Genomic DNA, 14,592 nt, shown 5'->3' with positions numbered 1-14,592 from the left:
AAGGAAGAAGCAGCAAAATGCTTTTGTACTATTTACCACTCATTGTTTCATTTATTCAATAATTTGACTTATAGCTCTATCGAAAAATGATGGCTACACAAAGATTTTATTTTTATTTTCTAGTGAGTGAATGACCTCACCATTCCTTTCTCTCAAAAAAGCTCCTAAAAACTAATTTAAATTAAATTAGATGAGTTTATTAAAAACTAAGGAGATAGTTGGTTTCCTTGATTAGAATGCTGTTATGATAGGTGTGAGGTGACCCCCAAAGCTCATGTGTGAGATAAGGCAAGAAAGATTAGAAGTGCAACCATGGAGTTGTGAGAGACTTAACCTAATCAGTACATTAATCCCCTGATAGAGATTAACTGGGTGTTAACTGTAGGTACGTGGGGTACGGCTGGAGGAGGTGGGGGGCACTGAGAGCAAGCCTTTGGGCTTTATATTTTATTTGTTGTTGGGGGAATACTCTCTGCTTCCTGGTGCCATGTTCTGGTCTGCTTTCCTCCATGACACTCTTCTGCTCTGATGTTCTCCCTTACCTTGGACCCTGAGGACATCTATGGACTGAGATCTCCAAAATGTGAGCGCTAAACAAACTCTTCCTCCTTTAAAATTGTTGTTAGGACTTTAGTTCAGAGTGGTGAAAAAGCTGACTGAAACAAATGTGTTAGAACTTTTGTTTCATAATCAAGAGGACATAATGAGTTAAAATCACCACCTTGTGAAATAGAGTGGAAAAGAGTGAACATTTTCTGAAGTAGATGTTAGAAATCAGGTATGTGTTCCCACCAAGACTCTGGTGCTTTTACTAGAAAACTTCTAGTGTTAATAACTTTACCATCTGGTCGGACAACCACTTTCACACTCAGACTACCGTATCTGTGAGAAATGCAAATCGCACACACACACACACACACAAACTCGTATCGATCCCAAACCTGACTTCATATTTTCAAACCTTAATTCCATTCCCTGGGCCGATCAGAGCTCTGTAAATACAGTAGGAGAGTGATTGGGACCTTCAAGCCCTCTCTTCCTTCTGCTTAACATCAAGTTCCTATTAATTTCACGAGGTAGTTCTGAGTCTTTCATTAAAACTCCAAATTAGTCCTTACCAGATAAGGATAAAAATGGAATCTCACCCTTTTGGATTTTTACACCTACCTTACCGAATTTGTGAAAATGAAATCTAAAATGACATTTGCCTTAATATTAAGCTTCAGTCAATAAAACCACATAAAGCTATGTTCCATGTGCAGGCATGAAGCCAAATCTCCCAAGTTCTATGGTTGTACCAACATTGATGTCATTCCATCCATTAAATGGTCTTTGCATTCATATCTGGCAAAGTTTGTCTTGTCATTTTATTGGCTGAAACAGCATAAAATTCCCATAGTGGTCCCATTCAGGAAAACTGAAATAAGGATTGGGGGGAATTTACGCAAGATAGTAAGGGCATAGATAAAAACAAACTCAGTTTTTCCTAATCTGTACTAACACACAACACTGAATGCTTCTGAGCACTAATGAGCAGACCAAATGTGATTCTTCTGGTTTGGATGTGAGGTGTCCCCCAGAAGCTCATGTGTGAGATAATGCAAGAAGGTTTGGAAGAGAATGATTGGGTCATAGCCTTAGCCTAATCAATGAATTAATCCCTGATGGGATTAACTGAATGGTAACTGGAGGCAGGAGGGGTGTGGCTGGAGGAGGTAGGAACTGGGGCCTGGCTTTGGGATATATACTTGTATCTAGCAGGTGGAGTCTCTCTTTCTTTGCTTTCTGATCACCATGTGAGCTGCTTCCCTCTGCCACACTCTTCCGCCATGATGTCCTGCCTCACCTCGAGCCCTAAGGAATGGAGCCTGCTATCTATGGATTGAGACCTCTAAAACTGTGAATTACCAAATAAACATTTCCTCCTCTACAGTTGTTCTGGTCGGATCTTTGAAATGGCTAACTAATACAGTGACCAAATGTGGTTGGGGGTATTTCTCCACACACCAAGCAACCAATCAGTTCTCCAGTGGACATCAACAGGGTGTCATCTAATACAATTCAATTCTGAAGCTATCATCCTGGATGTAGTGTCAGATGCTACAGGTTAGGGGCTCAGTGCCCAAGACCACCCTCACCCCACTTCTAACAAATGTTCCACAACCCCCTCCACAGGTTTGACTCATTTGCTAGAGTGGCTTCAGAACTCAGGGAAGTTTTTACTAACACTTTTTTGTTATTGCTGTTGTTGTTTATTGCAAAGGGTGCATGCAAGAGGAAAGGGTGTGAAGCTTCCATGCCTTCTCCCACCCTCCAGGCACCTCTACATTTTGGCTATCTGGAAACTTTCTGAAGCTAGCACTTTGGATGCCTATAGGAAGCTACATTATGTTGCATTATTGATTATTGGCCATGGTGATCAATTTAAACTTATGCCCCTTTTGCTCCCAAGAGGTGAGGGATAGGGCTTAGATAAAAAGGGCTTAATAAAATCTTAATAAAATCAAAATCTTTAATCCTGTTTTGGTCTTTCTTATGATCTCTTCCTGTCCTGAAGCTATCTAGACTTTCCAACCACCAGATATCTTGTTAGCATGCAAAAGAAATTCTGTGACCTTTGTTATTATAGCAGATTTCTTCCAACTTGTCATTCATTAATAAGCAATTTACCATTGAAAAATTTTTAACTGCTTTCCTGTAAATCTTAATCCTGACAATTAGAATTCAATACAGACTTTTGCATTTCTGTTTGAAAATGCATTTTCCCAGTAAGAAATGTTGTCTCTGAAGAAATTTACATTTTCAGTTCTATATTTTCTTCATATACTGTACTGTTAATACAGTAGTAAGTACAACAGAGAAAAAAAATGAAGAATGAATATATTCTTACCTACAACATAATACTGCTCTACATGAAAGGGCCAAATCTAGGAACTTCTTCTGAATTTCAAACCTTAAGGCATACTTCAATGTTTCACCATCAATAATTAGGGCCAAGTCGTTCTCTTTACCTAATAAGTTTCCAAGATCTCCACAGTTATGGTTAATTGCTTGTTGTGCTGCCTAAAACAGGAGGAAAGCATAACTCTGTATTTCTCATATAAACAAAAAGACATCTGAATCAAGATGGAGGATTGAGGTACATTTTTTTTTTTTTTAGTTGTTGTTGGGACACATGCCTTTATTTTACTTATTTTTATGTGGTGCTGAGGATAGAACCCAGCACCTCGCACGTGCTAGGCAAGTGCTCTACCACTGAGCCACAACCCCAGCCCCAGTGGTACATGTTTACTTCATTCTTTGCTTCAAAAAATTTCACTGATGGGGTGGGGATGTGGCTTACTGGTGAGCATCTTCTCTGCATGTATAAGGTACTAGGTTCAATCCCCAACACAAAAAAGAAAAAAAATGAGATGAAAAAGTAAATAAATATCATGAAAAGATGCTTGATATAATTAACCATTAGGAAAATTCAAATTTAAAGCATAGCGGAGTACCACTTATACCTGCTTACATGGCTAGAATCGAAAATAAATAATAGTCCTTAGCAGGAAAAATGAAGCAGGTGGCATCACTATACCAGACCTTAAACTATACTACAGAGCAATAATAACAAAAACAGGATGGTATTGGCACCAAAACAGACTGGTAGACCATGGTACAGAATAGAGGACACAGAGACTAACCCATAAAATTACAATTATCTTATATTAGACAAAGGTGCCAAAAACATACACTGGAGAAAGGATAGCATCTTCAACAAATGGTGCTGGGAAAACTGGAAATCCATATGCAACAAAATGTGTGAGGCCTTGAGCTCCAACACCAGCACCACACACTCACACACACACACACACACACACACACACACACACAAACACACACACACACAGGTGTGCACACACATGTGTTCACACACATGAAAGGTAAATGGATAGTTAAGTGTACAAAAATATTTATGGGTTGTATCTCCATTTTGTTTCTATGACTATTTAAAGTGAATGCCATAAAAGCACCATATTTAAAAGGTCATTATTTAATTATTTCTCTTAACTATAATTTGCAGTCATATTTAGTGATCTATGGAAAGTAGACACACAGTTTTCTATGGTGTCTGCTTTTCTTAAACATATGAATAGATGAAATTCTAACAATATGCCACATGGGAGAAAAGCCCAACTGATGTCAAGCACCAAAAACTGTAATGAAGTAACAGTTTTTTTCTCATCACTATTTTTCTCAAAAAGTCTTCCTTATTCATCACACAAATGAAGTAACTGTGTTTCCTGTAATAAAAGGGTGGTTTATTAATAGTTGAATTACTAGGGCATTTATGTAAATGAGAAGGCCTAATAACATAGAATTCAATCACTTGAAAATTTTACTCCTCGGGGCTGGGGATGTGGCTCAAGCGGTAGCGTGCTCGCCTGGCATGCATGCGGCCCAGGTTCGATCCTCAGCACCACATACAAACAAAGATGTTGTGTCTGCTGAAAACTAAAAGATAAATATTTAAAAAATTCTCTCTCTCTTAAAAAAAAAATCTCTTTCTAAAAAAAGAAAATTTTACTCCTCACCATGTAGGAACTATTACATGTAATATAATCCATATATTACTTTAAGCATTTCCACTTCTACTTTTCCACACAGCTGACTATTCCTTCACTGTTTTCAAGAGACTGCAAGTGTTCTGTCCCTGAAACAGGATCTGACAAAACTGTTTTCCTTGACTTTAATAACTTGGCATGTTTCATTTGATTACTTAACTCAAAACTTGATGCAATTCTAAGTATTATATTATCTTTAATCTTACAATTGCTTAGAAAAACTATTTTTCTTTCATTCCTAAATTTTCTACTTGTTTCTCCCTACCAGTGCTTCTGCTGACAATGTTAATGAAAGTTAAGACAGTTCTTCTAATACGGTTCATCTAGAATGTAGCTAACCTGAGTGATTTGCTGAAATTAACTATGCAAAATTCAGTGACATAAGTTAAAAGTGATAGAGCTTTGGTAACTTGCAGCACATTATATGGAAAATTATATGTATACTTCCATTATGTAAAAAAATGTGTCCACCATTAAATAATGATTATTTAAAAATTAGTTTTGAAAATAAAAAGGTTTAAAGTTTATAGAAACTTAAGAAAAGTTTAGAGAGATAAAATACCAGAGTCATTGTATGAAACACAATATTTAAGTGAAATAGTGCTTTCCAAAGTAAGATGCACCAGAGCAAAACTAGTGTTCTGTCATATAGCTCCTGAAACCCTTGGAATCTCCAGAACTGTGAGATAATTTTTCAAAGTTGTAATACAGGTAATTGAAATAAAAGAGAACAGAAAACAGAAGCGAAGAAAAATTTAAGTAGTAATAGTCAAGAATTTTCCAAAGTTAATGGCAGACACAAACCATAGACCAAGAAGTTCCAATAAATATCCAAAATATCTACACCTATTCTGTAACAAATCCACACTGCAGAGAACCAAAGATAAAAGAAAGTCTTGAAATAAATTAGAAGGAAAAAAATCTTATCTAAGGAAAAATAAACATAAGAATTATAACAGACTTCTCATCAGAAAAGAGTGAAGTAAAGCATTTAAAGTATTGAATGAACAAGAATCACCAACCTATTCTATATCCAATGAAATTATCCTTAGAAATTAAATAGAAATCAAGATTTTCTCAAAAACTGAAGGAATTTATCACCAGCAAATCTGCAATACGAGAAATATTTTAAGTTTTTCTACAGAAAAGAAAAATTATGTCAGAAAATTCAGAGCTACATTTGTTTTAAAAAGTGTTAGAAAAGGAATAAATGAAGTCTACTTAAAATTCTTCAGAAGTCAATTTAAGCACATTATATAGCAAAAAAATATGTCTATCAGAAAATATCTGACTGTAGACATTTAATTTTTAAGGACAAGGATGTTTAATATTTCATTCCAAATTTATTTTATTCTTGCAATATAAATGTCATCTATTAACTCCAACTTCCAACAAAGATGGCTAGATACATGAATATTTTTTTATTTTTAAAATCAAGGATCTGAGTCTTGGATTTGTTGTGGCCTCAGGGTGGTGATAAAAGACCAGTCTCAAGCAAAGTATGCCATATGAACTCAGCAGAAGGAAGAATAAGCAGGAATCAGAAATGACCTATAGCAAAAATCCAGTAGGATTTGCAGATTCTTGGAAAAAAATCTTGGGTAAAACCAGGACTTTCCAATGGAGCTCTTAGCTCTATTGTTAAAGGGAATGAAAGGCAATCTCAAGTAGATTTGGAGGAGGTAGATAAAACCCCTAGTAACAAATGGGTTGCATTCATATTACATATAATTTTTTTAAAAAATCACTTACCTCAAATGAATTTGCATTCAAATAAATACGGGGTGTGGTACTTGATATCAGTTTGCAGGAAAATGCTACAAACAGAGAAATAAAGGTATATTTGAAGATCCAATGCCTTCGATGAGCATTGAAAACAAACCGTTTATATTCTTCCTTCATCATTCCCTCTGCTTCACGAGTATTTCAAAGCCTAATAATCTATCACCAAAACTGAGCAAGATGTTATAGAGCAGAAGGGAATTAAAATATTGGTTCATTTTAGTATTAGCATTCAACTGACATAGAAATGATTTAGAAGATGAATACAACCAATAGCTAAATCTGCACTTAAAAATTTCTGTCATTTAAGTTAGTATTGTCTTTCTAGACCTGAGCTTAGATTCATGCTTTATAATTCCAAGTCTGCAGAAATTAAATTCTGATTTTATTCTGATTTTATCAACAGATTGGGGCTAAAAAGCCTCAGTGTGGCTAAAAGAAACAAACTTATGCAATTCTTCCAATAGTGTTTTGTTGTTGTTGTTTGCTTGTTTTGTTTGTCTTGAAAAGAGGTTTATTTAGTCCATGGTTTTGGAGGCTGAAAGTCCAAGTTTAGACAACCCTGTTTGGTTCAGTCTCTGGTGAGGATCTAACATTAAATGGTCCTTCCTGAGGCTGAACTTTTTTTTGTTTTGTTCTCAGGATCCAGGCACAAGGAACTACAGTTCCTCAAATATGATAAGCCTTGTGCTCACTGTTCTCTGTGCCTGGAATGCTCTATGAGCCCTAAGATACATCAATAAACTTAAAAAAAAAGATATTGAAGAGAGGAAGAAGTAACATAGAAAACTTGAGGGGGAAAAATACCAACTGGATATTGTCACCAATAATTAAATGTTTATGAGTAATATATATGACATACCCAGCTATCCTACTCCACAGTATGTATCCAAAATATTTAAAATCAACATACTACAGTGACATAGCCACATCAATGTTTATAGCAGCAAAATTCACAATAGCCAAGCTATGAAGCCAATCTATGTGCCCTTCAACAGATGAATGGATAAAGAAAATGCTATATATATTTATATTTTTTCAAGTATTACTCAGCCATAAAGAAGAATGAGTTTATGGCATTTGCCTGTAAATTGATGGAATTGGAGACTATCATGCTAAATGAAATAAAGCCATTCCCCAAAAGTCAAAGGTCAAATGTTTTCTCTAATATGCAGAAGCTAATCCAAAATGGCTGACAGGGTGAAGAAGAAGGAGGAGGAGGATGAGGAGGAGAAAGAGAAGGAGAAAGAGGGGGAGGAGGGGGGGGAGCAGGAGGGGGAGGAGGAGGGGGAAGAGGAGGGGGAAGAGGAGGAGGAGGAGGAGAAGAAGAAGAGGAGGAGGAGGAAGAAGAGGAGGAGGAGGAGGAGAAAGGAGGAGGAGGAAGAGGAGAAAGGTCAGTGGAATAAGCCAAGGAAGAGGAGGAAGAATGAGATAAGGAAAGACAGTGGAATTAATCGGACCTAACTTTCCTATGTGAATATCACCAGCATTTACATCTACAAGACACTAATTTAAAAACAACAGCTAAAACTAAAATAGCAGAAATTATCAGTAGAGAGAAAGGAAAAGGAGGAAGGAGGAGGGGAGGCAAAGAAAAATTACTGAGGACTGAATTAGAACAAATTATATTCCATGCTGTTATAATTATGTCAAAATGAATAGTCCTAGAATGTACATAAAGTTTTTATAAAAATTTCTTTACATGTGTTACCTATGTTAACTGCAGTTTCTTGTTTATCTCCTGTCAAGATCCATATTTTTATGTTTGCTTTCAGTAGAGTTGATATAGTTTCTGGAACATTTGCTTGAAGACGATCTTCTATGGCTGTGGCTCCAAGCAGCAGAAATTCCTAAATGTTTGTTGAGATTTTTTTATTACTAATTAGATATTAAAATTTTTAAGATGGGGGGCTGGGGATGTGGATCAAGTGGTAGCGTGCTTGCCTGGCATGCGCAGGGCACTGGGTTCGATCCTCAACACCACATAGAAATAAAATATATTGTGTCCACCAAAAACTAAAAAATAAATATCTAAAAAAAATTTAAGATGGAAAAAGGGAAAAAATTGGGGCAAAATATATGTAGGCTAACAATTAATTATGCCAAGTTCCACATATGCACAGACATTTTGGCCTACTTTTCCCATTGTTCTATGTAAGCATACCATGAGGCAGTGCAACATAATGGTTAAGAACACGGATTTGTATCTTAACTGTGTAAGTTACTAGGTAAATGATCATAAGAAAATCACTAAACTTTCTGTGACTCGGTTTCCTCATCTATAAGATGCGAACACGGGGGGAAATTCTATTATTCAAGGAATTTTTATGAGTTAACATTTGTAAAAATTGAAATAATGTCTAGTAGTTTATAAATAGATAATAAATATACCAATTATCTTAATTATTATTGCTTTAAGATAAATCTTTGGTACTAGAGACTGAACCCACAGGCCTTTTTGGTGCTTTGTTTTGTCTTAAAGTAAAAACTTATCATTTTTTATAAGTTATTTCTCATTAAATGTTTTGGTTTAGTTTAAATTTTAATGATTTTTTAATATTTTTGCTCCTATTTGAATTATTTCCTTATCACTGGAGAGAGTCAGAGATTTGATGGCAGACAAAAACACAGGAAATAGACCAGATAACCTAAGATAGTCTGAGGTATGTTTCTCAGAAGCCAGAGCAGTCTATGAGTTTAAGAGTATATAACATTGCTATCAGTAGCTAAAGTCAAATTGAGATATATAACAAGCTTATTCTATGCTGATAATCAGATCTGAAATAAAATATTCACATGTATAAACAATAAGTTGAAACTTTAACTTAGTCTTATTGACAAGTTGAATTTTATAAATGGTAAATACTCATTTAATCCTACTAGACATCTATGTGTATTATTTTATTCTTATATCCTTTCTGCCACTATATTTTCACAATGTTTCTATATTAAAACTTTGAATTTTAATGTAAAATGTCCAACAATTGGCAGGAGGTATTTTCAGAAATGATTTATTATTCCAGATATAGAACATTTTAAAAGAATGCTTGAACTCTTTTCTTGAAAAAAACACTTAACAAACTAGAAACAGGATGGAACTTCCTTAACCTTATAGCCACAGTTATCATCATACTTAATGGAGAAGAATTAAATGCTTTCCCCTTAAGATCATGAACAAAATGAGGATGTCTGCATGTCTATCCTCAAAAACTCTATTCACATCTTCTTAGAAGTTCTAGCCAAGACAATTAGACCAGAAAAAGAAATAAAGGAATCCAAAATGAACAGTTAGGAGATAACTATCTCTATTCACAGATGACTTACTCTATTTAGAAAACTGTGAAGAATCCTCTAGAAAAGAAGTAATCAAAACAGTGTGGTACTGGCATAAAAACAGACATAGCTCAATGGAATGAAAGCAAGAGTACAAAAATAAACCTCTGAGACTATGAACAACTGATTTCAATAAGGATGTCAAAACAATTCAATGTGCAAATAGTTTCCTCAAAAAATAATATTGGGAAACTGGATATCGACAAACAGAAAATAAAGTTCAACTATTACCTTACACCACATGTAAAAATCAACTAAAAATATACCAACTACCTAAAAATAAGAGCTTAAAATATAAAATTCTTAGAAGAAAATATAGAAATATTTTTTTGATATTCGTCTAGAAAGAGTCTTCTTAGATGACACTACAACACAAGCAACACAATGAAAAATCTCATCAAAATTTAATAGCTTTATCCATATCAAAGGACATCATCAAGAAAGTGAAAACCTAAACAACTATACAAAATATTTGAAAATTATATTTTGATAAAGGTCTTGCATTCATAACATATAAAGAACTCTTGCAACTCAACAATGAACACATATCTGAGAAAGAATTTGTAACTAAAATATACAAAGAACATTTCAAACACAGTAGTAAGAAAACAACACAATTTGAAAATAGGCAAAATACCTGAGTGGGCATCTCTCCAAAGAACACATAAGATGTTAAATAAGCATATAAAAATATGCTTAATATCATATCCCATTTGGGAGTTATAAATTTAAATGAGACACTGTTAAATACTATTACAATGGCTAAAATCCCAAATGCTGACAATACCAGATATTGACAAGCAATGGAGCAACAGAAACTTTCCTTCATCGCTGATGAAATACAAAATGGTAAAGCCACTTTGGAAAACAATGTGGTGGATTCTTACAAGGCTAAATTCTCATCAAATAATCTAGAAACTATACTTCAGTATTCACTCAAATGAATTGAAAACATATGTCCCTATAAATATCTGCACTCAAATGTTTCCAGAGTTTCATTCATATTATCAAAACTTAGACGCTAATAAAAGATACTCCAACACCTGGAGACTAAATAATATGCTACTGAATGAACAATGGGTTGCAAAAGATATCAAGGAGGAGATTAAAAAATTCTTAGAGGTAAATGAGAACACCGATAATACATATAGAAATCTCTGGGACACTACGAAGGCAGTTCTAAGAGGAAACTTCATTGCATGGAGTTCATTCCTTCAAAAAAGAACAGTCAATAAATAAATGACCAAAAATTACATCTCAAAGCCCTAGAAAAAGAAGAACAAATCTACACCAAAAGCAGTAGGAGAGAGGAAATAATTAAAATCAGAGCTGAAATCAATGAAATTGAAACAAAAGAAACAATTGGAAAAGTTGACAAAACAAAAAATTGGTTCTTTGAAAAAAATAAATGAAATTGACAAACCCTTAGCCATGCTAATGAAGAGAAAGAGAGAGAAAACTCAAATTACTAACATCTGTGATGAAAAAGGAAATATTATGACTGACATTACAGAAATACAGAAGATAATTAGAAATTATTTTGAAAATTTGTACTCCAATAAAAGAGAAAATATCAAAGGCATCGACAAATTTCTAGAGGCATATGATATGCCCAAATTAAATCAAGATGATATACACGATTTAAACAGATCAATTTCAAGCAATGAAATAGAGGACACCATCAGAAACCTACCAACCAAGAAAAGCACAGGACTGGATGTATATACAGCTGAGTTCTACAAGACCTTTAAAGAAGAATTAACACCAATACTTTTCAATCTATTTCATAAATAGAAAAAGAGGGAACACTTCCAAACACATTCTATGAGGTCAATATCACCCTGATTCCAAAACCAGACAAAGACACCTCAAAGAAAGAAAACTTCAGACCAATATCTCTAATGAGTATAGATGCAAAAATTTTCAATAAAATTCTGGCAAATCGAATACAAAAACATATCCAAAAGATAGTGCACCATGATCAAGTAGGCTTCATCTCAGGGATGCAAAGTTGGTTCAACATACAGAAATCAATAAATGTAATTCATCACATCAATAGACTCAAAGATAAAAATCATATGATCATCTCAATATATGCTGAGAAAGCATTTGATAAAATACAGCATCCTTTCATGTTCAATATGCTAGTAAAACTAGGGATATCGGGAACATACCTCAACATTGTAAAGGCTATCTATGCTAAGCCCCAGGCCAACATCATTCTAAATGGAGAAAAATTGAAAGCATTTCCTCTAAAAACTGGAACAAGACAAGGATGCCCTCTGTCACCACTTCTATTTAACATAGTTCTTGAAACTTTAGCCAGAGCAATCAGACAGACAAAAGAAATAAAGAGATATGGATAGGAAAAGAAGAACTCAAATTATCACTATTTGCAGAAGATATGATTCTATATCTAGAAGACCCAAAACATTCCACCAAAAATTTCCTAGAACTAATAAATGAATACAGCAACGTAGTTGGATATAAAATCAATACCCATAAATCAAAGGCATTTCTGTATCCTCAGAAAGAGAAATAGGAAAACCACCCCATTTACAATAGCCTCAAAAAAATAAAATAGAATACTTGGAAATAAACTTGAATAAAATTGTAATGCATTCCACTGTCATATATAAATAAAAATAAATAAAAATTAAAAATAAAGAATAGAAAAAGCAATCTTGAAATGCATCTTGAAAAATAACAGACTCAGAATAGCCAAAGCAATATATAGCAAGAAGAGTGAAGCAGGTGGCATCACAATACCAAACCTTAAACTATACTATAGGGCAATAGTAACAAAAACAGCATGGTATTGGCACCAAAATAGACCTATAGACCAATGGTACAGAATAGAGGACACAGAGACTAACCCACATAACTAAAGTAATCTTATATTGGACAAAAATGTACATTGGAGAAAAGATAACCTCTTCAACAAAAGGTGCTGGGGAAACTGGAAATACACATGTAACAAAATGAAATTAAACCTCTACCTCTCACCATGCACAAAGCTCAACTCAAAGTGGATCAAGGACCTAGGAGCTAAGCCAGAGACCTTGCACCTAATGGAATAAAAAATAGGCCCAGATCTTCATCATTTGATGAAGGCCCCAACTTTTTTAATAAGACTCCCATAATGCAAGAATTAAAATCAAGAATTGATAAATGGGATGGATTCAAACTAAAAAGCTTCTTCTCAGCAAAAAAAAAAAAAAAAAAAAAAAAAAATCTGTGAGGTGAATAGAGAGCCTAAAGAATGGAAGCAAATCTTTACCTCAAGCACATCAGATAGAGCACTAATCTTTAGGATATACAAAGCACTCAAAAACCTTAACAACAAAAAACAAATAACCCCATCAATAAATGGGCCAAGGAACTGAACAGATATTTCTCAGAAGAGGACATACAATCAATCAACAAACAATGTTCAACATCTCTACCAATTAGAGAAATGCAAATCAAAACTACTGTAAGATTACATCTCACTCCTATCAGAATGGCAGCTATCAAGAATATAAACAACAATAGGTGTTGGCGAGGATGTGGGGAAAAAGGCACTCTTTGCTGGTGGGACTGCAAATTGGTGCAGCTAATCTGGAAAGCAGTATGGAGATTCCTTGGAAAACTTGTAACAGAACCACCATTTGACCCAGCTATCCCACTACTCAGTTTATACCCAAAGGACTTAAAAACAGCATACTACGGGGACACAGCCATATCAATGTGTATAGCAGCACAATTCATGATAGCTAAATTGTGGAACCAACCCAGATGCCCTTGAGTAGATGAATGGATAGGGAAACTTTGGTATATATACACAATGGGACATTACTCAGAATTAAAAGAGAATAAAATCATGGCATTTGCAGGTAAAAGGATGGAGTTAGGAGAATATAATGCTAAGTAAAGTAAGCCAATCCCAAAAAACCAAAGGCTGAATGTTTTCTTTGATATGAGGATGCTGACTTACAACGGCGATGGAGGGGTAGCATGGGAAGAATGGAAGAACGTTGATACGGCAAAGGGGAGGGAAGGGATAGGAGAAGGCAAGGGGGTCAGAATGATGGTGGAATGAGTTAGACATCATTACCTAAGTACATATATGAAGACATGAAAGGTGTGAAAATACTTAGTGTACAACCAGTGACTTCAAAATTGTACTCTGTATGTATAATATGAAATGAATTGCATTCTTCCATCATGTATAAAAATTAGAATAAATAAATAATAACAATAAAATAAAATTGTTCTTATCAGGTCTTCTGGTCACAGTGGCAGGGAAAAAAAACTTAGAAGCTACCAAGATGACTTTCAGTAGATGTATGGATAAACTGTGATATATTCATAGGATGGAATATAATTCAGTGCTAAAAAGAAATGAGCTGTCCTGTCATAAAAAGACATGGGGGAAACTTAAAAAACATATTACTAAGTGAAAGAAGTCTAAAGACATAAAAAGATTAAAGGTCTTCAGGGATTCAGGAGAAGGAAGAAATATAGGTGATGCACAGATTTTGTAGGACAGTAAAACTATTCTGCAAGGTACTGGAGAAACGGATACATATTACGAATTTGTCAAAAGCCATGGTTTTAGACAGCTTTTTTGCTGCTGTGATTGAAAGATCTGACCAGAACAATTTTAGGGGAGGAAAACTTTATTTGAGTGCTGCTCATGGTTTCAGAGTCAATCCATAGAAGGCCGACTCCATTTCTCAGGGCTCGAGGTGAGGTAGAATATCATGGCAGAGTGTGTGGCAGAGGGAAGCAACTCACATGGTGATCAGAAAGCAGAGATAGAGAGAGATAGAGAGAGACTCTACTCTCCAAATACAAAATATATACCTCGTAGCCATGCCCCAATGTA

General features: G+C 34.7%; 1 protein-coding gene across 1 annotated transcript in view; it reads right to left on the bottom strand.

Moving 5' to 3' along the window:
• LOC308649628 (phospholipid-transporting ATPase IB-like) overlaps nt 1–14,592 on the bottom strand; it is a 115,007-nt gene that overhangs the window by 68,526 nt on the left and 31,889 nt on the right. Inside the window, exons 12-14 of the mRNA XM_081295331.1 lie at nt 8,101–8,239; nt 6,360–6,424; nt 2,891–3,063 (exon numbers count right to left, since the gene is read on the bottom strand). Coding sequence (XP_081151457.1) covers nt 2,891–3,063; nt 6,360–6,424; nt 8,101–8,239 — 377 coding nt within the window. The remainder of the gene's footprint in view (nt 1–2,890; nt 3,064–6,359; nt 6,425–8,100; nt 8,240–14,592) is intronic.

This window comes from Spermophilus citellus (genome assembly GCF_964194105.1).
Source record: "Spermophilus citellus genome assembly, chromosome: 1".
NCBI classification, from domain to species: Eukaryota; Metazoa; Chordata; class Mammalia; order Rodentia; family Sciuridae; genus Spermophilus; species Spermophilus citellus.
This window is presented reverse-complemented; position numbering and strand designations above follow the sequence as displayed.